General features: G+C 35.6%; 1 protein-coding gene across 1 annotated transcript; it reads right to left on the reverse strand.

Moving 5' to 3' along the window:
* Positions 1-846: 846 nt before the first annotated feature.
* On the reverse strand, positions 847-25,997 carry LOC113049248 (low-density lipoprotein receptor-related protein 8-like). The gene is made up of 12 exons (XM_026211423.1): positions 25,878-25,997; positions 24,231-24,581; positions 19,066-19,185; positions 18,533-18,658; positions 16,047-16,218; positions 15,721-15,936; positions 14,769-14,887; positions 14,323-14,462; positions 12,872-13,016; positions 5,281-5,355; positions 5,015-5,169; positions 847-1,783 (listed from the first exon to the last, which is right to left on the reverse strand). Exons 1-12 carry the CDS (start codon positions 25,939-25,941, stop codon positions 1,754-1,756), a joined length of 1,713 nt encoding a protein of 570 aa, XP_026067208.1. The 5' UTR covers positions 25,942-25,997; the 3' UTR covers positions 847-1,753.
* Between the last annotated feature and the right edge of the window lie 519 nt (positions 25,998-26,516).

The following is a 26,516-nucleotide window of genomic DNA, read 5'->3' on the forward strand; positions in this document are numbered from 1 at the left end:
GGAGAGATGAAAAAAAAGAAAATACACATACTTTTATTGTTGATATATAGACATTATCCTGTAATTCCATCTTGTAGTCGCCAACCGTTTTAAATGCAATAAGATTTCGATATTTGTCTCAAGTTGCAAGTTGTTTCCCAGGCTGACGTGTGTGCATGTTCCAGTAAGGATAGCAACTAGACAAGCAAATGACACTTTGGGCTTTAGGTGCACATCCAAGCGATTAAAAACACACAAAATATGTCTAGATGGCCAGCTTGAAAAGTGTTCACTTAAACAGTTTATGTTTTAATTGGACATGAACAGCTGGAAGAAAAACAGATGCGTGTCAATATAGAATACCCTTAAAACCTTAACGATACTCATCCCTACACACATTTTTGATTATGCATGCATTATACAGGCAAGCAGATGAGCCCAGAAAATTAACACAAATGGCAAGTGTTTTCTTTAAAATGGTTTTCTATTGGAATACATTCAATATTAAACCTTGTGCATTCCTTTTATTTTCTGGGTTCATCTGCTTTGCCTGTACAAAATATGCATCAATAATAAGGTGTGTATTGCATTTGGCATTCAAATATCACAGTCTTTATTACTGCCTAATGCAAACCTCATAAAAATAACTGGCAGTTAGTGATGTAAAGGCTTGTTTTTTCTTCACATCACGTGAAAACTATGAATTGCGAAAGACCTGAGTGATTCAATCAGGCTTCAGCATCTTGGAGGAAATGGGTTCCCCAAACACATAGTGTCTTGTTCCCTATCAGGAAACCATGGTTATGCTGAGTAACCAGAGACATTTCCATCTTCTCTTTTAAAAAAATAAGAATAATTAAATGTACATAAGGGGAAAAATTTTTTTTATTTCATTTCTCCAACCCCAGCAGATCACTTTATCAGGAGTCATTAGAAACATTCAAAACACCTTTTTTTTTCAAACTATGTACAATCAGAAGGAAGCACAAGAATCTATTTTACAGCTAAATGATTACGTTTTATCACTATAACTTAAAGAGAACAGGAAAAATGATCCAAACTGCAAAAAATAAATAGCATTTCTTTTTTTCTCTCTCCAAACATGAATCACTCAATAAATATAACAATCACCTCTGTAGTCTAAAGCAACAGTGAATTTAAAAAGAAAATATTTTCCTAACTGATTTTGTCTCTAGGCACACATTACAGAGATTTGTCAATTTATGAGTCTATGAATTGAACAGTGAACAGACGTTTATAACTTCATAAATTACAGCAGTAGAAACAGAATAGCACCCTAAAACAAGCTTAAAGCTGATAAACGTCACGTAATGACTCTGGTGTACTATTATTATTCATTAATGACCGGAAGCTCAGAACACCATGATGGTGACATTTTGCCATTCTGTATCCAATATAATCCACAGAAGCAAATGGTAAAATGGAAATATATTGCATACAGTTACATACCTATAATTCAGACAGATAAAATTAAGTTAAAGACACACACAAAAAAAATATGATAGTGACTATGGCGTATTTTTTTTATAAAGACAAACATGTTTCACTGAACACTTAGTTTGACCATTGTTCTATACGATTATCGATCATTAACAGACATTTGGTAACATTTTTTGGGGTCACCAAGCAAGATGTTTGTGTGGAATCCGTCTGTCTGTCTCACTGTACTGTACAAACACAAACAGGAAAGGGGGGGCTGTGATATCCACCACAAGAAGGCTACAGTTCCTGTCACAGGAAACTTCTGTCCATATCAGTCCGTTGAAGCACCCTGTGTGTCAGCCTGAAAAAACAAAACACAGTGCTGGGTATCATTCAAAGATTTCCCATAATGTTACCAATACCAATACTTATACTACAGGGCCATTGAAGGCTTGAATAGGTGTACATGGTTTAGGCCCGTCATATGCTCAGACATTTCCTCTGACTGAAACACAGGCTACTTGCACGATTTAATACGTTTGAGATGTGCTGTTTTCCTGAATGCATAGCTCACATATCACAGGTATTTCCTCCATCTGTAAATGTTAGAAAGCCATGGAAATGTTTAAATTTTTCTGTCAGAAGTGCATGAGCCTTCTTTTCTGGCATTCTCTGCTTAACTTCAGTGAACGAGCAGCGCCTCGTGTATGCACACCAAACAGACAGAGCTCATTTAAAAAGGAGCGCTATAATTATAATCACACAAGCAGGCCTAAGTTTAATTTTTTGATAACACTGACCATAAAGAGACTGCAATAGAATAATCAAAATAGCAAAATGTTCTCATTTATTTTCATTTTTAGTTTAATGAATTTAAATTTTTAAAGCCTTATTTTTGTTTTTAGATTGTAATGTTGAAATTTTTGAATGAAATGTGATTTTAACCTTTTTTGCACATAATCTAAAGGCTTACATGGTTACATTAACTTTATTTGTTTTCATAGCATTTAATATGCATTGTTTTGTTGGACAAGATTGGGCGGTAAATTAAATAAATAAGATATTAAATACAGATTTTTTTAAATACAAAAATACAGAGTTATGTTTTTTTCCCATATCGCCCAGCCGTTTTCCAGTGGATTCGCTGTTGGGGCTAACAGAGGAGGTTGCAGTGGGTGGTACTGTGGAAGACTTGGCCAGTGAACATCAGCAACATTTGACAACTATTCATCTCAAAGCATGAACACAGTTGGAAGCAGCAGCTGCTTATAGGACTTGAAATGATTCTGTTCTATTGTCCATTCTGCCAGCAGGTTTACTTGTCTACAGACGAAGCCACCTGGTTGGTCGCCAAAAAAATTCAGGATCAATGGGAGTCTGTGGTCTATGAAGCAGTACAGTGCCTGGATAAGGTGGGAACCCTGTATAAGTTTAAACCTAAAAAGAAATATCCATTGGTAGGAACTACGTCCATTATCAAATGATCCATCCACCGGTCTCTTTCTACAGAGAGGAGGGTAGATATAGACAACCCCCAAGAGAGAACTTTACAAAGCTTAGACCTCAGTAGTGAACAGGAGTTGGATTTTTTTTTTTTTGGTGTCAAAGTCAAAATCCTCAAACAAAGAAGCCAAGCAGCAAGTACAAAGCCTAGACAGCAGCATTGAAGAGGAGTTGGATTTTCTGCCATTGAAACCACACAAGGAAGCCAGGCAGCTAGATGAAATTGTGAAAACTTTAGATCAGCCTGTTCTTCTGAATCCGGGTCAAGGTGGATCTTCAGAGGACAGCATCCTGGGAGGTGAAGAGGATTGTGTCCAAGAAAGAGTCACAGGACAGACCACAAGAACAACAGCAGGTCAACATCCTTTTCACCTTGCCTACGACCACGGCAAGGAGACCGGAGAGTGAAGAGTAGGATGCAACTTGCCTCACTATTAACAGCTTGCATGTTCTGTTTAGCCCCTGGAATTTATGGTTTTGTCACCGGGATGGTGACATTTACAGGGGGGTGAATGCAGCATGTAGGAAAGTAAGTCATGGGAGACTATCTGTTAATACGAGTGACTGCCACATGGTAATGGAGTGCCACTAGCACTGTGTTAGTAGAGCACAGGGGAATGAAACTGCGAAGTGTCAAGCTGCATGCAGTTAAAGAAGATTTTAATAGTTTGACGTGAATAGTTTTAATAGTTTGACCAATATGCAAGTCTGTTAACCGGCTATTGCTGTACGATTCAATGCTAATTGTTGTGAGTTTCGTAGCCTGAATTGTACTTTGTGTGTACAAAGCGGCACAAGATCGCGCTTTACGAGGATACATTTGGCAGGCCTCATGTACGGTTCAGGTATGAGCAAATAAAAGAATATTAAATGTGTGTAAATGATGTACTCAAAATTATCTGTTAGTATTTTTTTTTAGGAGATTTTTTTTTTCAGTCAGTTTTCCTTACCTTCAGATTGTGTTAATGATTTAGTTTTTTTTGTGTTTTTACCAGGCACAGTGCTCTGTGAGCGCATTGAGAACTGCTTTTGTTTATTTGGCTATTGACAACGCTATACTGTATTTTCCGCACTATAAGGCGCACTTAAAAGCCTTTAATTTTCTCAAAAAATAATAGTGTGTATCAGTGCCCTGATATAGTCCCCTGTAAAGTTGCTCTGTAATGATTTGTATAGAAAAAAGAGCTATACAAATAAACTTGAATTGAATAGTCACAAATACAAATATATGTCATTCTTCGCTTAGATGCAAAAATATGTTGGAAATACATGTTCAGCAATTTACTGTTAACAAACATCCAGACATAGTCTGCTGATGGTGACGTTTAGATGAATAAATAAATATTGTCTGCATAACAAGAATTACAACATTGTGAAAGCAGTTAAGATAAAATCTTATCTCAGTGATCTGGATATGTTTGCAAAAGCTCTTCAATATACTGACACCACGTTGACAGATGAGCTAATTTTAAATTACACTGTTAGGATAGCATGATTCTAAAGTATATTTGACACTATATCCATCTGAGATATTTAGTTTGAATGAATCCCTTTTCTTTTCATGACACATTGACATTACAGTAATAGTAATATTGTATTAAAAAAAAAGTTAACAAATTCGTACGCATAGCCCTTCAATGCATTAATTGATCAAGTTCTATAATGGATTTTATTTTCAATTTCCATATCAATTTATGGTCTTTCCATTTTTCCTTTTAATTCATCAAGTTGATTTGTTTTGTAACTGTAACACACTATCATTGAAAAGTTGGTGGCAAGTAAAAAAAAATCAGCACTTATTCAGCAAGGAGGCATTCAATTGATCAAATATAACAGTAAAGAGATTTCAAATAAATGCTCAAAGTATTTTTAAAAATGTATTAGTTTTCTCAAAATATTAAGCAGCAAAAACGGTTTTGAGCACCAAAATCATCATATTAGAATGATTTATGAAGGATCATCATAAGACACTGAAGTAATTATTCATATTTAGGTTTTAATTTTTCTCCCTGTACAAACTGGAATGAATTAATATTGTAATTGTGTCTCTATAATTTGAGTGTGAAAGCTATAAAACACTTGCTCTTACTTTATGCTCATGTACTATAGGCAGCCTGGATAACAGAAGAGGATCTTGGGATTCTTTCAGTGTCACTTCTCCGAGAGAAGACAGAGAACGAGGGGCACAGAACTCAGACCTCTGCCGCCACAGCACTGCCCCCACCAACAGCAAACTGATGATGACTAACATACGAAGAACAAATAGAGGTGATCAAGGAAACAAAGCAGTGACACTGAAAGACACTTCTCAAAATGTTGAATGCAAGAAGGTTGCAACAGAAAAGTTAGACCAACCAGTCAATGAGAGGAGCCATGCAAACTGTGAATCAGGAAGTAGCGTTCTTGTTTTTGACTCCAATGGATCACTGCCTGAAAATGCAAAATAAAACAGCTTATTTGTACATTATTAAAGAAGCTAGAAACACTTCTGTTAACCACTACCCTGTCAACAGCATGAAACTATCCTGCTGATTAGAAGATTATTAGAAAGCTAAATATTTTTTATTCCCGTTCAGCCGATGTCATGTCAATCCTTTAATTAAAAGAATCCCTGTGGTTCTATGAAATATTTGTTTTTAAGGACATTTTCAGTTACTTTTGTACAGTAATCAATTTATGTATTTGTCATTGTTCTGTCATTATGTTCTTGATCCTTAATGAAAATCTAATTCAGAAAAACAAACTTGACTAAACTAAAGTATAACAAATCTATACCCCCCCAAAAAAACAAGCAGAAGTATTCACAGTGTGATGCCACAGAATGTGTAGTGTGATGGATCTTTGTCTGAAAATTGCAAAAAATTTAATTGTGCATCCAATTAAACTATTGTGGTACAAATTTACTTGTCACTTATCCTTGTTGAAGCCAGACTAATTGAATTAAAGTATTATAAACCTAATCATCATGGAATTCTGTAAAGCGGATTTGAAACAATATGAACTGGGCAAAGTGATATACAATATAAAACTGACTGATTTTTGGTTTTAAGGACATTTTCGTTTGCTTTTGCAGGATGATACATTTTTGTCACATACTTTCTCCAATGACTTGTATAACAAGCAAAACAGCACGCCCACAAGAAACTGTTGCAAAAACCGAGCTCAAAAGATATTTGTAGCATTGGTGTGATCCCACATCAAATGTAACATTGTGGAAAGTACCTTTCACGCTTTTCTTCAAAAGTCACGTGACAATTAACAGCACGGATTAAACAGTGTGTTACTGTGCACACACTCTTTGAACTACAATAGCAATGAAAAGCCATGTATAGAAACTACAGTATTACATTTACCACCTGACCAGATGCAAACAAAAGTAACATCAGTAGGTGCTTCTTCAACAAGAGAGCAATATAAACGAGATATGATCCACTTAACAGTCAATTATAACTGAGCCAGTAATTGAGAACCACAAATCTACACAGACACAAATGTTCACAAACCAAAATAAGATGAGCAAACGATTAAAGTTTTTCCAGAGTAGAGAACGGTGACTCAGAGAGAGAGAAACAAACCTCACCAAGTAGAGTACCAGCATGACCTGAAGTTTCATGCACACAGAGGTACAAACACGTCGTCATCGAATCGAAAAACATTCATTTGTGCTCTACGCACAGATTGAAACTATGAAATCATGTTTTTGTTTGTAGCAAATCCGATGAACCTCACATTCTTTTGAATTTGTAGAAGAAAAAGAATAAAAGTGGACTAACCTACTCATTCGGTTTTATTATAATTTTCCACAATACACTGGGAAGCTTTTTAAAGAGTTTATAAAGAGATTACGAAAATTACATATGTTCTGCAGAGCTGCTTTACAGAGGAATCGAATCTTGCAGCATCAACACTGAGCTGAATAAAGACACTATGGTTTTCTGTAGAGCCGTTTATAGCTTAACTGAACTTTGAACCTTTACACTGTTGACACTATTTTCTTTCTAGAGCTGCTTCATATCAGAATTTGTCTGATAAAAAGTGTAATTTTCCTGTTTATACTGTTAAGCTGCTTTGAATATTTAATTAACAGTACATGTTTAACACACTTAACTTGGCTCTGAACTAGGGGTGGGTGATATGGATTTTTTTTTTTTGTATACCACGATTTTATCATAGTTCTTTGTCATGTTGGTTTTACTATTTTGCAAGTTGTCTGAGCATTACAGCCAGACTAATTTCCCTATTATAAAGACAAAGCCTTTCAAGGTAACAAAAAAAAAGAATGATAGATATTTAGGTCAAAGAGGGCGATGATAAAAAAAACTTAGTTTTTATTTTTTAATAACAAAGATAAAAGAATGCCAAAGATACACATTAGAACTCCACATAATATACAGATAAAACAAATATTGCTTTATTATCAGGTACAATAGTTGTATTTAGCAGTAGCATTGAAGAAATTGAACAAATATAAAAATAAAATGCTACATAAACTGATTCCTGAAGTAACTGTATAAAATTTCTTCAGTCAATAGCAGTGAGTGATTTTTCACTTATATTAGTTTTTTTGTTGGTTTTATTAACGTTAAAGCAATAGTCCACCCAAAATAAAAATTGTGTCAGCTGTCTGTCAATTCTGTCATAGCGTTTTTATTTTTATACCACCATATACTCTTCTGACCATAAATGCTATTTTGAAAAACGTGGAAAACCAAACAGTTGCTGGTCCACAGTGACTTCCATTTTTGCTACTATCAAATTCAATGTGGACCAGCAACCATGGCAGTAGCCAGCTATGAAGTCCAGACCTCGGTACAAAAATTGTAATGTTCGAAAATAAGATTTGTTCTCTGCTTGACTAATTTGCTGCTAGACTCCTCATATGTCTGCATGTATAATTCAGAATGTTTAGTGTCTGTAGTGTAAAAATGATCGCAGCGAGACGCTTCCGAAGTGAACTTCAGAGAGTTGTGAGAGAGAGAGTGAGACGCAGCCTCCAGATCCAGCTGTTATAAGAGTTTTTAGGGCTCAAGCCAGGAGGGCGAGATCCCTATTGTTTTCCTTAGGATTATTTTTTTTTTCTTTATTCTTCTAATTTTTTTCCAAGGTTTCGGGGGCTTTTGGGGTCCTTAACATGCTCGAAAACTCTTGAAAATTGGCACACACCTTGGAACCTGCGGCCATTAGAGCCGGGCAGAGTCTGATACACGGGCGTGGCACAGGGGCTCTACAGCGTATTTTTAAATTGCAGCTTCCAAACCTTTACAAAACATTTTTCATTTAGAAAACCAGTGATTCTGAGGAAATATGCATAGTTTCATGACTTTGCAGCACTGTATGATTAAAAGAAAATTAAAAAAACTGTCAGACATCTGATCTCACTGTCACTCTGTGTGAGGAATGTATGTGTGCGTGTGAGTGTGAGTGGGGGAGGGGTGTGAGCTGAGTGGCAGACAGACAGACAGACAGAGAGAGAGACTTAAACATCTCTTTAATCACCAGAAAAAAAAAAACTGTATTTTAAATTGTTATTTTTTTTGTTGTTGTTGCTAATTGTGCTGTTTTCATTACAGCTTAAGAAATCTCTTAGGCCTTATCCTTTTCTGACAGTTTCAGGGATTAAAAAAAAATTCTAAAAATATTTGTGCTGCAAATAATAATTTCAAACTCACTTGATACTGACCACTGACACCCTGTGACATGACATTTATTTGAATTTACATTATCTCATGGATGTAACAGTAAAACTGTTCAGCTCACAGATGAAGACTAAGCTGTGATGCAAGCAGAACTAGTTCACAAATGCTTATAGGTCAATGAAATCATAACAAAACACTTTTAAATTATTTAAGGATTTTCTAACACTTTTAAATAATGTCTCAATTGTTAACATTAGTAAATGCATTGGTAACACTTCATAATAGCTGCACTCCTTAACTAAGCATTAGTAAATAGTCAGTTCATGCTTTATATAGCCTTCTCCCAAAATTAATATTTTAGTAAGCATTTCATAAATACAGCTATAATTTAATTGTTCATGGTTTATATGCACATTTATTTTGAGGAGATTAAAGGCTGTAATCCTCCTAAAAAAAAATAATAATAATAAAAAATAAACAAACACAGAAATATTTATTTCAAGATGCAATGAAAGAAAACTGTACACTTAAATTTATATTTATATATTTATATATTTATATATATATATATATATATATATATATATATATATATATATATATATATATATATATATATTTATATATATATATATATATATATATATATATATATATATATATATATATATATATACATACAATTGCATAAGTTTATTTATTTATATTTTTTATCAAGTGTCCAGCTAATAATAATAATATTAATTTTATTTAGTTTTAGCTACAGACACCAAACTTGGTACATAAATTGTTCTTATCAAGACGGACAGCTTTCTAATTCACAGTCATAAGCTACAACCAACAGGTCCGCTATTTTGATTTGAATATGGATTTTTGGGCATATTCTTTTGTGATTTAATACATACTCAGTGGAAAAGTTCACTATACACACCAAACTTTGTCTACATGTTGCAAAAACATTGAGGAACTTAAATTGTGAACGGATTTTGGTTAGCTTGAACGGTTTTGCCGTGGTGATTTTTTGAAATGACAGTAAGAAGGGAATCATTAATTGGCTTGTATTTTTAAATTGCAGCTTCCAAACATTTCAAAGCATTTTTTTCATACAGTGAGGGAAGGTGGGGGGGGGGGGGGGGGGGTGAGGGAGGGGGAGTGTGAGGGGGTTGGTGACTGACTGAATTTTTGGTGACTGACAGTGTGTGTGGATTGTAGGGAGGGGAGGGGCTATCTGGCAGAGAGAGAGACAGAGAGAGAGAGAGAGAGAGAGAGAGAGAGAGAGAGAGAGAGAGAGAGACCTAATCATCTCTTTAATCATCGGGGAAAAAATCCTTATCCTTTTCTGACAGTTTTAGGGATTTAAAAACATCCTAAGAATCCTTATTTGTGCTGCAAATAATAATTTCAAACTCATTTGATACTGACCTATGACATCCTGTGACATGACATGACATTTATCTGAATTTAAGAGTTATGCATCTACATCCGTCTGCATGGACTCTTGTCTGTAGGTGTTCTAAACTTGCTTACTCCTATTATCAATGGCAATGGCAATGGAAAGCCAGTACATTATATATAATGTATAAATGATAAAAAGATCCTTAAAAAATTGAATAGAACTTTATTGATTGAACTTTATAGATGTGCTCAAAAACAAAACATTTAAAGCTGTATTTATTAACTGCTTAATAATGCCTATTAAAGGAGTGCTATTATGTTGTTTCACACTTTCAACTTTAGTTAGTCTGTAATGTTGCTGTTTCAGCATAAAAAAGTTCTGCAAAGATTCAAAGCTCAAAGTCCAAATAGGAGAAATTGTATTTAACAAAAATCACTTTTTAAAAACTACAACGAACAATTGTTTGGACTACAACAAATATTTTCCAGGACTTGTGATATCACAAATACGGACGAATGGGATGTAAATTGGTTGAGCTGCACTAGAGAAGGCAATGAGTGTGATATATACGTAGTTGAGCATGAAGACTGGAACAGAAACACATTAACTGGAAAATAATTAAGAATTAAAGTGAAGAATTAGGTGTAAAACTATCGGGGAGCATTTAGTCTACAGTACCACCATTTTTCAGAGCTGCAACTTTCCTGGAGTCTCCAGAATTACAAGGTGTCAGGTTCTGAGAGACTTAAAAGATCCCAAAAATGACTTAATTAGAATAGCATGAAGTATTGTGAAATACTATATATTAAGACTTTATATATAGGCTTTATGAAGAGATGGGTTCTGAGTGACTCTTGTACGACGCTTTGAAGAATATATCTTCCAGAATCTGGCATTAGATTTAGGAGCTTATTTTTATTCCATCTCCTATCCTGAAAAGTCTGTCTTGCAGAATTGACTAAAAATTAATCTTCACAATAATTCTTAATTCTTTTGCAATTATTTTTGTCATTTTTTCACCGGTTTTTTTTTTTTTTTTTCTGCCCCCGTGACCCAGTCACCTTTTTTTGTCCAGTGGTCAAGTCTTAACCTAATTATTGTTAATTATCTTAAAATAATTATTGTTCATGTTAACATAGTTAATGTTTATGAATTAAATATTATTGTAATGTGTAACTAAAGTTATATAGATTGTTCTGTGAATGTGATTTCAAAGTCTAGATGAGTCGGATTAACCCTTTAACTGCCGTATCCCTTAAAACCTGACTGCCAGAGGGCTATTGTGAATGCATGTGCCCGCTGGGCACAATTTACCTGATGCCACAGGGGGTGGCGTTGCACTGATGGCTTGAGCCAACCATCGCTGCTTGCAGCTATATTTTTTAATTGTCTTTTTTTACTTCATTAACTTTCTAAAGTGTCAAATTAAGTAGGAAATTGCGGTTTAGGATCAGCGAAAACTATCTTATGTAATTTTCAAAATATATTTAAATAATTTCCGCTTATTTTATTTATTTATAGTTTTTTTTTTATTTTAATAGCAACATCTGGCAACACTGCATCACCAACATTAGTCTGGCAGATATCAAAAAATACAGCGGCTATTTACACAGTGCAAATACCTATAGATTCTATTTATACTATGTTAAAATAGCAGGATTTCTCTTGGTTCATGTCAAATTAATTTTGATAAATAAGTCACATCTGACTATAAATTGCAGGACCAGCCAAACTATGAAAAAAAGTTCTTATAGACTTATAGTCCGGAAAATACGGTACTTAATTTTCATTGAAATGTGATGATCTGATGTGATTTGAAATTTAAAAAGGGAGAAATTTTTTTGCGGAAAGGCGGATTCGAACCCAGGTCAATCACGTTAAAATATATAAGCCACACACTTTACATTCTGTGCCACTGGAGTTGACAGTCAGTTGTCTTGACTATCCGAAAATAACACGTTTGGTGGGCGATATGTATGTTAGCATGAATAATAAACAAATGATAAAATGATCCACCCCATAAATATAGTATTAACAAACTTTGATGCAAATAGCATGAGCAAACCTCCAAAAACATCTACATTTCTGTCTCTTTTCAAGTGTTAGTGTTTAGAATTAGTTGTATTTATAGAGGGTATTATAGCAAAATTTGATAATAAGGGGGTTATTATAGAAACCCCATGGACCTCAATAATTTTCAAAGCCTGGCTACGGCCATGCCAGCAACTGTTTGGTTACCCACATTCTTCAAAATATCTTAATTTGTGTTCAGCACAGGAAATACATTTATACAGGTTTGGGACAACGCGACAGCGAGTAAATAATGGCAGAAATGATATTTTAGGGTGATCTATCCCTTGACAGTAATGACAGTAGGCTGCATGTTAAATAGGCCTGCTGTCCCTTTAAGACCTGCATGCATACGTTTTCCTCTCAACTGTTTACATTCCTTTCAGACATAACCAACTGAGTCTACATGTAAACCTTGTGTGTTTTGACAATATTAAAGCAAAAGAGAAATTAGTTTAATAATTAGGCGCTGTTTGACAGGTTTTAGCGTGTGCATTTCGGGTGTATGTGGTGCTCAGAAAAAGCTGGTCAAAACAGCACGTGAATGAAACATTTAAAAATCACATGCACATGATGAAAGAGTAACTTACCGCTGAGTTTAACCTGCTATGAATGCATGTCGTGTTGTACAGTATATGACGGAGGCGACAGAACTGCAGCTGATAGAAGGTGCGCTGTAGCACGATACGATATTTCGATATTTACTTCAGATGCTATGATATTTCTTCAAAAGCAGATCGTGGAGACATTTTTATCATCCACGATCAAAAGTTGTCATATCGCACACCCTTACTCTGAACAGATGTTAGTTACTTTATGGAACAAAAACAAATTAAGAGACCACCTTTAGGCTGTAGCAGCGGATGAAGGATGACCAGTCCAGCCGGTGAAACAGAACCAAGTGTCTGGGAAACCTGGAGCATGTTGCCATTGTGCTTGTCTGCACTACAAATAGAGTTGGTCAATTGGTCACTCCAGTACACTCGACTCTGCAGGGGACATACATTAAAACTTCACTACTCCAATACCAATGCATCATCAATATTATATTTTAATTAATATTTCATGAATAAATAAAAATGCTTAAAGGGGGGGTGAAATGCTATTTCATGCATACTGAGTTTTTTACACTGTTAAAGAGTTGGATTCCCATGCTAAACATGGACAAAGTTTCAAAAATTAAGTTGTACGTTTGAAGGAGTATTTTTGTTCCAAAAAAACCTCTTCCGGTTTGTCACAAGTTTCGGAAAGTTTTTTTCGAGTATGGCTCTGTGTGACGTTAGATGGAGCGGAATTTCCTTATATGGTTCCTAAGGGCACTTCTGCCGGAAGAGCGCGCGCTCCCGTATAGCAGAGCACTGAGAGGCTGAGCACAGCCTGATCAGAGCGAGAGCGTCGCGAAAAGTCACAAAAGAAGTGTGTTTTTGGTTGCCAGGGCAAGACAACCCTGCACAGATTACCTAAAGAGAAACAGCATTAAGGGACCAGTGGACGGAGTTTATTTTTACAGAGCATCAACGGAGTTGTGCAAGTGTTCTTGTTTGTTCCCTGCATTTCGGATTGCACATCGTTTATTTCTTAAGGATAATGCAGTCCCAACTAAAAAGGGTCACGATCGTGTGTTGGAACCACATCCGGTGAGTAAAACTGCTTCAAATATCTCTGTGTTATTAACTTAGCTATCAGCGCGTAAGCACATCAAGTAAACAACATGCGATGTTGTCATCAAACTGCACTTTCCACATGTACAGCTTAAAAAAAAAAAAAAAAAAAAAAAAGACGACATAAAGTGGAACTTAGTCATTTTCCAAAACCGCTAAGCAAATATATACAGTTTCAGTACATACCACATAGCATACCGCCTTTGCTGATGCTGCTCTTGTTAAATTTCAGCCTCTGGATCTGTGTCACAGCTTCCACACGCTCTCAACGCAAAAGCCTACTGGCGCTTGTGATTCTTTAGCTCCGCCCACACGTCACGCCTCTAGGCGCTCGTGTTTGTCCGGGAAAAATCGGTACAGACTATCTTTCTCTTATAAATATAATAAAAATAAAGACTTTTTGGAGTTATGAAGGATGCAGTACTACTCTATAGGTACTCAAGATTAACAGGATATTGAGTGAAAACGAGCATTTCACCCCCCCTTTAATATACGAATATGGATCATATGAAATAATATTGAGTGACAAAGGCGTGTTTTGTTTCTGTTTTTATAAAAGTAAACAGTTCAATGAAAAAGTTAAAATTAATAATTATATAGGATGAAGAAAAGTGACATGCGTTGTGTCATGAACCTCAAATATGGCCAGTCCAAACGGTTTATCCAGATATCCATTGGACTCTACAACTGTCTTTCTATGTTGCCCATCAAATGCAACTCTTGATATGGTGCGCAGACCTGAGTCAGCCCAGTAAAGCAGACCACGAGGAATATCTAAATGAGGGGAAAAAAATGAAATTAATCAGTTTATTTATTGATTCTATTAATTTCCTGTTTAATACAGTGAAGCTGCTTTCAAACCTTTATTGTATAAAACACTATAAAAATAAAGGTGACTTGTTTCGATGTCACAGTTTTTCTTTTATATAACTCTTATCTTGTTTTCAGATCCATGCACTGGTTTAAGGATGTGTTTGGTATAATTTATATAAAACCTTGATGCAATAAGTAATTAAGTAAAATATAGAGTGAAAAAAGCAAGCTAGATTTTACAACTTTATTGTTTATGAGAAGTCTGACCTAAGGAGATTGCAACAGGACAGCGTATATATGAAGTTATCAGCGCTATTCTTCTCGTCCCATCCAAACTGGCACGCTCAATTCTGGGAGACGCCTCACTATCTGCCCAGAACACATACCTGAGAAGAAAAACAGATAACCTCACTAAATTCATTCAAATATTATCCAACCTTAAAGCAATACTTCAGACAAAAAATTTTATTCTCTTTTTGGTTACTAACTCTCATGCTGACCCAGATGTAGAAGACTTTCTATGAAAATTGACACTTCAAAAACCATGCAAAAGAACATGACGGTAATCCATACAGCCTTATTTGATGAAGCAATGTCTTCTGAAGCAAAACAGTAGGTGTGTGAGAAAAGTACTAATAAAGCTTGATGTAACAAACTAGTGCACGAAGTGACAGTCTTCTGTGCTTCTGCATTACTTCATAACACGCTTTCATATTACTTCAAAATGTGCTGATGTTAAGTCAAGAATGCATTCATAAATCTGCATTTGACCTTTTGCCAGAAACAATGGTTTATAATTTTTTTTTTTTTAAACATTAGTATTAGACATTCATTCATCAGCTAAGGTCGTATGGATTACTATCATGTTCATTTTGCATGGTTTCTGAAGTGTGAACATCAAGGGACCCATGAACTTGCGTTATATAGAATGACAGAGATGCATAATTTTTTTTTAAATCTCTATGTTCCACTGAAGAAAGAAGGTAATTTACATCAACACAGCCTGAGGGTGAGTAAATGATGAGAGAATTCCCATTTAAAGACAAGAAATCAATATTGGCCATATCTTTCCTGAACATTTTTTCTCTTATTGTACACAATTTATCACACTGGACTAATGTTTTCTTTATTTTTATTAATCAAAATATTTGCATTTGTCACATTGAACCTTAAATTTACGTGACTATCAATTATATAGAGAAGTAGACCGTGTTTTTACCCTAGCAGTGGCTGGACAGCAACTGCAGTAGGTCTGGAGAGGCCAGAGATGAGCTCACTTTGTTTGGAGCCATTCAGTGAGGCCACATGAAGAGCATGAGTGTTGGTGCTGACCCAGTACAGAAGCTCATGGATCCAGTCTACTGCCAATCCCAGAACACCTTCGGAAGCCTTCAACAACACAGCTGGTCTATAGTCACTGGAGTCTAAAGACACCCTGAAATAGACATATGTTTTGTGTTGGAGCAATTTTTAAGCATTAATGATAATAATGGGTAAGATGTTCTAATTTAATATATATATATATATATATATATTGCTCTGCACCTGTAAATGATGTCATTCTCAGGACTGGTCCAATATAACGTGTTCTTTGCATTAAGTGCTGAAACAGGTCCTGGTAAGGCTCTTTTATATGTGATGTTTCTTTGCTCAGAGCCGCTGAGGTCCATCCATTTAACCCCCTCATGAGTGCTGACCACCACATGAGCAGCAACACCTGCACAAGACCAAATCAGTGTTACTATTGTTTACTAAAACTATTTTTAAAAAATCCTTTTTTTTTTTCACTGAATTAAAAGTATAAATAAATGTTAAATAATTAGAATATTAAAACTCAAATAAAAAATATAAATGTGACCTTGGAAACTAACTAAAATAAAATATTCAAACCGAATTGAAAATAAAAAGATAAACTAAACAGAAATATTATAAGAAAAAAAAAATCTAATAATACTGACAAAAGAAAATACCAAAACTTAAACTATAACAAAAACCTTACAAATAAAATCCATTTCGAAATATGAATAAATACTATAATGTAAAATAATAATTAGGGTTGTGCCTCGACGATAGCAGATGTCTCTGTCGATAGTCAAGACAATATTAGGCTCATTCTCCTATTAATATAATATACAATTCTATAAAATAATATTATAATAATGATAATTATTATTATTATTAATTTTATTGGGCACCCTATTATTCAATTCAATTCAAGTTTATTTGTTTAGCGCTTTTTACAAAAAATCATTACAAAGCAACTTTACAAAAAATTATGTTTCTACAATATTTAGTAGTAGCTAGTAGTTTGTGCACATTTGACAGGATTTTAGAAAAAATTTAAATAATAATAATAATAATAATACAAGATGTAGTCAGCTAGATGATGAACTATCAATATTATTAAGTTATTATAAACTGCCCGGCTATTTAACTTCAGCACCGCATTTCTCACACAAAACACACACCGCAAATGAGGATTAGAGCCTGTAGTTGGTGAATGAGTGGTGGGCCAAAGTGTGGTTCAGTTATATATAGATCAGTTAGTGTGAGCGCCAACCGTGCCCGAGTGCAGATTTTCTTTGTGATGCATGATTGCATGAATATTTCTGAGCGGCAAAAGCAATTAATCTGTAAAACAATATATTGTGAGAGGGACGTGTGTAACCGCGTCCCATATGACTCAAAATAATAAACCACAAAGTTAACAAAACATTTACTCTACTGGGTTGAGCAAGAGTGCTTCTCTGCTATTAAAGGGTTAGTTCACCCAGATAGCAAATTTATGTAATTAATAACTTACTCTCATGTTGTTTCAAACCAGTAAAACCTCAGTTTATCTTTGGAACACAGTTTAAGATATTTTAGATTTAGTCCGAGAGCTCTCAGTCCCTCCATTGAAGCTGTGTGTACGGTATACTGTCCATGTCCAGAAAGGAAAGAAAAACATCATCTTAGTAGTCCATGTGACATCAGAGGGTCAGTTAGAATTTTTTGAAGCATCGAAAATACATTTTGGTCCAAAAATAGCAAAAACTATGACTTTATTCAGCATTGTCTTCTCTTCCGTGTCTGGAACACAGTTCCACTTCCGACACGGAAGAGAAGACAATGAAGTTACAATACAATAAAGTTGTCGTTTTTGCTATTTTTGAACCAAAATGTATTTTTGATGCTTCACAAAATTCTAACCGACCCTCTGATGTCACATGGACTACTTTGATGATGTTTTTCTTACCTTTCTGGACATGGACAGTATACCGTACACACAGCTTCAATGGAGGGACTGAGAGCTCTCGGACTAAATCTAATATATCTTAAAATGTGTTCCAAAGATAAACGGAGGTCTTACGAGTTTGAAACAACATGAGGGTAAGTTATTAATTACATAAATTTGCTATCTGGGTGAACTAACCCTTTAACAAGTAATTTGAATGGCCTATATATGTGCAATATTTTAAACGAGCCCTCACTAACTGAGTTTAATGCCACAGTTATGTTAGAATGCATCTCTGTGGCGGTGCGTCGGTCTCGTCATGAGGCACGCGGTCCGGAGCGCTGTATGACTGATGCATCAGTTCAATTCAACTTTACTCCAAATATATGAACTTACCCATTTTGAATACTTTATATTTAATGTGTCTGTTTATGCCCAATATTAGTGTTAAAGTGCTGAACTTTAAATGAAATCTACTATTGATTTTCACCGATGACTGATTTTGCAGATCATTTAGACTGATAACTTCCGTGCGCAGATGCGGCAGATTTAGTGGTTTAAAACACCAAATACTTATATTATAACAAGAACAAAAAGTCTCTCTCTAGCTCCTCCCATGCACGATAATATCATGTATCGTCGTCAATCTCAGAGGCTGGTGATATGAAAAATGACCATATTGCCCAACACTAATAATAATACAATTAAATTCACACAGACAAAAAAATACACACAAAATATTCAAGACATGCAATTCTTGACTGTCTGTGTCATGTGTCTTTACAGGCCAATTACATCTAAATCTTCCTCTCACCTGTAGACTTGCACTGTCCAGTCCCAGCGGTCAGCACATACCCCTCCTGACAGTCACACGCAAGAGATCCATTGGTACGGACACAAATTTGACCACACACATCTAATTCAAGACAGTGGTCCACATCTAGAAGTGAAAAGTGAGCATTTGAGTGGAAAATCTTTTATGACACTAAAAAGATAATCCATGTTCTGTATGTTTTTGTAGAGAACTGTGGTTTATCGTGGTAAATTATGGCATAACCAAAAGAGTGAAGCAGGACAAGCAAATTTTTATGACATTTAAATGTGTATTTAGTAAATTTTCCCATATTACCATGTTTTATACAAGCATGTCGCCTCACTTAGGTCATATGAGCTGCTTAATACTACTACTTTTAGCACAGTAAACGCCCTGTTCTGGACACTATTGCTCATGGAAAAAAAAGAATGATCACTGATTGTCCTACAGTACTATTTCTACAACAACACTAATTTGTTTACATTGGACCATGCAATAATTTAAAAAGTTGACCAGTGTGACTCAATTCTCACCCTGACAATGCGTGTCCTGGACCAGCCTCATTCCACTGGGGCAGTCACACATGAAACCAAGAGGTAGATCAATACACAGGTGAGAGCAGCCACCGTTATTAACCTCACATTCGTTTTCATCTACAGAAACAGAGAAATAAAAACAAATTGTGAATTTGTACATGTTCATTATTGTATCAAAAATAAGCATCAATTTTAAAACTTTTTTATACTTGTTGCTCTGTCCCTTTCTCTATACATAATTTTTTATTACATGTACACGAACACATATAAAGCTATAAATCTGTGAAGCAATATATCGTGAGAGGGACGTGTGTAACTGCGTCCCATATGACTCAAAATAATAAAGCACAAAGTTAACAAAACATTTCACTCCACGGTGTTTAGCAAGAGTGCTTCAATGCTGTGCTATCGGAAACTTCTTATTTCCAACTTACAATGTCATGATTACGATCTCATTGCATTATTTCCTAAAAAAACATTACAGTGTAGTGGTTTGTGAATGATAATGCTTAGCCTAACACACACACGCGATACTAACCGGCCACTTCCTAAGTATACAGGCTCAATTGCTTGGTAAATTGCTAATCAACCAATCACATTGCAGCAACTCAATGCATTTAGGCATATATAGTGATGAATACAACTAGCTGAAGTTCAAACTGAGCATCAGAATGGGGAAGAAAAAAGATTTAAGTGACTTTGAACATAGTAATTAGCACTACCATATCTAGGGTTTACAGAGAATGGGCCAAAAAAAAAAAGAGAATATATCAAGTGAGCAGCAGATGTGTGGACGAAAAAGCCTTGTTGATGTCAGAGGAGAATGGGAAGATTGGTTAGAGATGATAGAAAGATCTTCTGACTATTATTAATTCCTCATTGTCATTAGGATATGTCCCCAAAACCTTCAAACTGGCTGTTATTAAGCCTCTCATCAAAAAACCACAACTTGACCCCAAAGAACTAGTTAATTATAGAGCAATCTCGAATCTCCCTTTTCTGTCCAAGATACTAGAAAAGGTGGTATCCTCACAATTATATTCTTTCTTAGAAAAAAATGGTATATGTGAGGATTTCCAGTCAGGATTAAGACCGTATCATAGTACTAAGACTGCTCTCCTTAGAGTTACAAATGATCTGCTCTTATCATCTGATCGTGGGTGTATTTCTCTATTAGTTTTATTGGATCTTAGTGCTGCGTTTGACACAATTGACCACAACATTCTTTTGCATAGACTTGAACACTTTGTTGGCAGTAATGGAAGTGCATTAGCATGGTTTAAATCGTCCTTTTATGACCGCCATCAGTTCGTAGCAGTGAATGAAGATGTATAATATCGATCACAAGTGCAGTATGGAGTACCTCAAGGCTCAGTACTAGGGCCGCTAATCTTCACGCTTTATATGTTAACCTTGGGAGATATCATAAGGAAACATGGTGTTAGCTTTCACTGTTATGCTGATGATACTCAGCTCTATATTTCTTCACGGCCCGGTGAAACACACCAATTTGAAAAACTAATGGAATGCATAGTCGATATAAAAAACTGGATGACAAGTAATTTCTTACTGCTAGATTCTGAAAAAACAGAGGTGTTAAATATAGGACCTAAAAACTCTGCTTGTAATAACCTAGAACACAGTCTAAGAATTGATGGTTGCTCTGTCAATTCTTCGTCATCAGTTAGGAACCTAGGTGTGCTATTTGATCACAATCTTTCCTTAGAAAGCCACGTTTCTAGCATTTGTAAAACTGCATTTTTCCATTTCAAAAATATATCTAAATTACGGCCTATGCTCTCAATGTCAAATGCAGAAGTGTTAATCCATGCATTTATGACCTCAAGGTTAGATTATTGTAATGCTTTATTGGGTGGTTGTTCTGTACGCTTGGTAAACAAACTACAGCTAGTCCAAAATGCAGCAGCAAGAGTTCTTACTAGAACCAGGAAATATGACCATATTAGCCCGGTCCTGTCAACACTACACTGGCTCCATATCATACATCGTAGATTTTAAAATATTGCTTTTTTTACTTAAAGCCTGACTGGTTTAGCACCTCAGTATTTGAATGAGCTCCCTTTACATTATAATCCTCTACGTCCGCTACGTTCTCAAAATTTAGGCAATTTGATTATACCTAGAATATCAAAATCAACTGCGGGCGGCAGATCCTTTTCCTATTTGGCGCCTAAACTCTGGAATAACCTACCTAACATTGTTCGGGAGGCAGGCACACTCCTGCAGTTTAAATCTAGATTAAAGACCCATCTCTTTAACCCGGTTTACACATAACATACTAATATGCTTTTATTATCCAAATCTGTTAAAGGATTTTTAGGCTGCATTAGTTAGGTAAACCGGAACCGGGAACACTTCACATAACACCCTATGTACTTGCTACATCATTAGAAGATTGGCATCTACGCTAATATTTTTTTATATTAGTCTGTTTCTCTCTTATTCCGAGGTCAGCATAGCCACCAAATTCATTCTGTATCCAGATCAGAGGGTCACTGCAGTCACCCGGATCCAGTACGTATCCAGACCAGATGGTGGATCAGCACCTAGAAAGGACCTCTACTGCCCTGAAAGACAGCGGAGACAACTAGAGCCCCAGATACAGATCTCCTGTAAAGACCTTGTCTCAGAGGACCACAAGGACAAGACCACAGGAAACAGATGATTCTTCTGCACAATCTGACTTTGCTGCAGCCTGGAATTGAACTACTGGTTTCATCTGGTCAAAGGAGAACTGGCCCCCGAACTGAGCCTGGTTTCTCCCAATGTTTTTTTCTCCATTCTGTCACCGATGGAGTTTTGGTTCCTTTTGGATCCATCCTGCTTTGTCTCAACAGTTCAGGCTGGTGGTGGTGGTATAATGGTGTGGGGGATATTTTCTTGGCACACTTTGGGCCCCTTAGTAAACATTGAGCATCGTTTAAACACCACAGCCTACATGAGTATTGTTTCTGACCACGTCCATCCCTTTATGACTACAGTACACCCATCTTCTGATGGCTACTTCCAGCAGGATAATGCGCCACATCTCAAAGCTCAAATCATCTCTGACTGATTTCTTGAACATGACAAAAGCTGGGTTATAGCTTTATGCGCATTTCGAAGTATCGCATCAGAACCGAGTGATGGAAAGGCTGAATTTCGATTAAAAATGCCTTAATTCATCGCTTTGAGGTGGTTCTTGTGCGAAAAATGGTTAATGCGATTAATGGGAGGTGGAAATGCATTTTGAGAATAAATTCCTCTAAGCGCATAAAAAAAAAAATGTATGTGACTTTGTGCTATGGGATGGTAAATCCTGACTAACCAGCAGAGCAAAGTGTGTCAAAGTATTACTGTATAATAGCCTCCCAGAACTGGTAAATGACGGCGTTCACAAACAGCAGCTTCCACCTCTGAAACCAATGACCACATTCATTGCGTTTCGACTGATCGTTCTGATGTGCAAATAATTATATTCAGTAGCTTCTCCTACTTTGCTGATGTGATGTAGTCCCAGTGTATTGGGATGTGGTGGAACTGGAGATTCCCATCAAGGATGTGCAGCCAACAAATCTGCAGCAACTGAGTGATGCTATCATGTCAATATGAACCAAAATCACTCAGGAATGTTTCCAACACCTTGTTGACTCTAAGCAACAAAAATTAAGGCAGTTCTGAAGGCAAAAGGATTGTGTACTAGAATGGTGTACCTAATAAAGTGGCCAGTGAGAGAATGTGTACAAAATACACTGTTGTTCAAAGTTTGTAATCAGTAAGGTTTTTTATTTTTTAATAAAGTCTCTATTGCTCATCAAGCCATTTATTGGAGCAGAAATAAGATGTAATATTGTGAAATTATTACTTTTTTTTTTTCACTTTAAAATAATGATTTTCTATTTTAATTATTTTAATATAAATTGCTGATCAAAGCTGAATTTCATCGTCATTCCTCCAGTCTTCAGTGTCACATGATCCTTCAGAAATCATTCTTATATGCTGATTTGCTGCTGCTTTTTTTTTTTGGAACCTATGTTATTTTTTTTTAAGGATTCTTTGAATAAAAGAACAACATTTATTTAAAATATAATTATTTTGTAGTAATTTACAACACCGTCCAAATGTTTGAGGTCTTTTTTTTTTCTTTTCTTTTTTTTTAAAGAAATGAATGCTTTTATTCAGCAGAGATGTGTTAAATTGACTTTAATTGTTATTAAAGATTTCTATTTTACATAAAGATTGTTCTTCAACTTCATTCATCAAATAATCCTGAATAAAATATCACAGGTTCCAAAAAAGTATTAAGCAACAAAACCGTTTCCAAAATTGATATTAAAATGGCTTATTAGAATGATTTCTGAAGGATCATGTCACACTGAAGACTGTAATCTTCTGATGGCTGATGTAAATTCAGCTTTGCATCACAGAAATAAATTATATTAAATTAATATACATCACAGAAATAAATTACTATATAAAGTATATTATTTTACCATATTACATTTTTACTTGTATAATAAATGCAAAATTAAAACACATCAAAATTCTTACTGATCCCAAACTTTTGAACAGCAGTACACACACACAAACATGTAGGTTCTTGAAGTGTCTTGGAGACATTGCCACAGTTCTTCTGGATTTAGTCTGTTTTAGTTTGTTCCGTTTCTTCATGTTATTCCAGACAGAGTGATGATGGTGAGATCAGAACATGTGTAGAGCACTGGCTGTTTTCAGACTCTTTGTACAAACAAAAATCTCACTTGATTATAACAATTAATGGCAAAAATAATGTTTGGAAATGTAAACTGATGTTTACTACTGACACACTACAGTAAAAGATAGAAATAACTGACTTAAAACCATTTTTGTTGGTGAAAATACTAGTGGCCTAAGATTTTGCACAGTACTGTATGCATACATGTGTGTATACATTTATAATTTATATTGTTACAAAAATATGTTTCAAATAAATCTTTCTATTTCAAGAATTCAAAAAAAGTATTACACTTTGAGCAAAAGTATTAATTACATATTTTTTAATTTAAAATAAAATAATTAGAATGGCTACTGAAGGATCACGTGACAGTGAAGACATTGCATCACAGGAATATTTTTAACTAAATAAATATTACAATTATTACGTATTATACACAAACACATACCACAGTTCTCTTCATCGCTGCCATCTTCACAGTCTTTGATGTTGTCACACCTTCCTGAACTGGGCACACAGCGTCCATTCGTGCACCTGAACTGGGACCTAGCACATGTGTGTGCGCACGTGTCTAACTGTTCATCTGCTCCATCAGAGCAGTCCGGCGTGCCATCACAGACGCTACGAGAAGGGACGCAGCGCGCTGCTGCCACACAGTGGAAGGAGCCACTAGTGCAATTAAAACATGAAATCTCATCGCTGTTATCTCCACATTCATCCACACCATCACAGCGAAGATTCAGAGGCACACATCTGCCGTTATTACACACAAACTGCTCCGTGTCGCACTTTGGAAAACCTGCGAAAGATGAGAGTAAAAACAGCTCTTTAGTTCTGAAAGATTTTGAAAAAGACAGTTTGAGAAGCAGGAATAACCTACATATGACTTTATCGCAGAAACAGGACACAATTCTCTATTAATGTTATGTAGCTGAACTACATTTGATCAAGAAATGCATGCATAAGAATGTACATGTCTACATTAACAGTAGGCAATAGTGTATGGCCAAAAGTATGCAGACACTCCATATAAAATCAAAAGGTTTGTCTATTCCAGAGAAAGCTACTTTTTAACGCTATACCACACAACGGAATTCTAGAGAGTTCTATGGTTCCAACTTTGCTGCAACAATTTGAGGGGGTCATTTTCCGTTCTAAAATGACAGCAAACAAAAGGTTCCTGAAGAAATGTGAAGAAGTCCAAACCTGAACACACACTGAGCATCTCTATGATGGAAGATGCAAAATCCCATAGGGAAGAAAACAAACCAAATAAAAAAGCCACTGACTTCTGACAAAATGATGGAGTTCAGTTTTGACCCCCTTATAAATCCCCATATTTATAACCATTTGTTAGTGCAATACAAACATTGACTGGAATAATATCAAAATGAATAAATAAAATGTTTGAACACTTGTTCGACCTTTCAGTAATGCTAGTCGTCTAGCAACAGGCTATGGATTTTAGGATATTCCCAGTTTGTGAACAACAATCTGAAGTCACACCATTTAATATAATTTTATAACCTGTTAGGATATGTCAGTGAACGCGACAGAATTTTCCGCATAAATTTGACTTACACTGAGATCAGAATCATATTCATCCAAATCCAATAAATGAAGATAACGTATTTAAACTATAATATAAAATATTAACCCGATTAAAATATTACCTGTATGATGTAACATGCAAAATTACCAAGGTCTCAAAACCTTCTGGCGTCACTGTATGAACAGCGGTCTATTATCTCACGCGTGCACGTGGAAACTCCTTTGACACATTACAAAGGAAGAGCAAAATGAAATCAAGTGACAATACGTTTTTCTAAGTTAATTTCGTCCATGTTAAAAGTACATGTTCTTGATACCAATACCGCATGTTATATTGTTACATTTACACTGCACGTGGAAAACATTTTAAAACTTCAAGTTTGTCAGCTGCATCGGTGCCATTCGATCCAATCAGATGGCGTGAGAGCGCAGCGTGCAGCGCGAGGTCCAATAGGAGAGTGTGAACGCTACCGATGCATTCAGACACATTAGACGCATGCATTTATTATACTCTGTCCACGCAAATTTACATATAATTCCTTACCTTCTGTTAAATGTAAACTTGACACACACGTCAAAAGCAGTAGTACCGCACCAAGGTGTTCCATGCCTTGCTCGGTGTCCTCTAGGTTGCGCGCTTGTCGCAAGGCAATGACGTCATGTCCGCACTACAGAATATGTAATCGCCATAGACTTCATATATGTAATCGCCCTCAAAACGAAAAAGTCGACTCCAGAAAGTACTAAGCCACTCTTTAAAATGTATAAAGGTCGATGTATTTTATAACAGAATATCAAACCACATAGATAGCTATATTTAATACCTACAGATGGCAAAAACTCACATTTTAAGTAAAATATTTCACAAAATAAATGTGGTTTTAAATTGTAAAATAATTGGTCTACTGTTAAAATCACTTTTGGCTATACTCTGCTAGGAAACCTTTGTTAACTTAATTCAGTCATATAATACTCTGTTCCTGTTCCTATATGTTTATTGCAGAGACGCCCCAGGTAAAGTAACAGAGAAAAATGGGGGATGTGATTTGATCGTACGTTCTCTCAGGTTTGAATGAACAACATTATGGCGTTATTGACTAATTATAAAGTAAACAACTTTCCTGCTTAGGTGTCACTGCTTCGTATCACGTTAAAATAAAACTTGAAATGGCCTGAAAACGTG

This window comes from Carassius auratus, chromosome 30, assembly GCF_003368295.1.
Source record: "Carassius auratus strain Wakin chromosome 30, ASM336829v1, whole genome shotgun sequence".
In the NCBI taxonomy this organism is placed as follows: Eukaryota; Metazoa; Chordata; class Actinopteri; order Cypriniformes; family Cyprinidae; genus Carassius; species Carassius auratus.

What these genes read in the sequence shown, in the direction of transcription:
- LOC113049248 (XM_026211423.1), bottom strand. Translation starts at nt 25,941, where the DNA reads ATGGAACACCTTGGTGCGGTACTACTGCTTTTGACGTGTGTGTCAAGT. An exon ending in GAGAATGACATCATTTACAG is followed by an intron (nt 15,937 to 16,046) that starts GTGCAGAGCAAT and finishes TGTCTATTTCAG; the next exon opens with GGTGTCTTTAGACTCCAGTG. An exon ending in ATGGCTCCTCTCATTGACTG is followed by an intron (nt 5,170 to 5,280) that starts GTTGGTCTAACT and finishes TTCGTATGTTAG; the next exon opens with TCATCATCAGTTTGCTGTTG.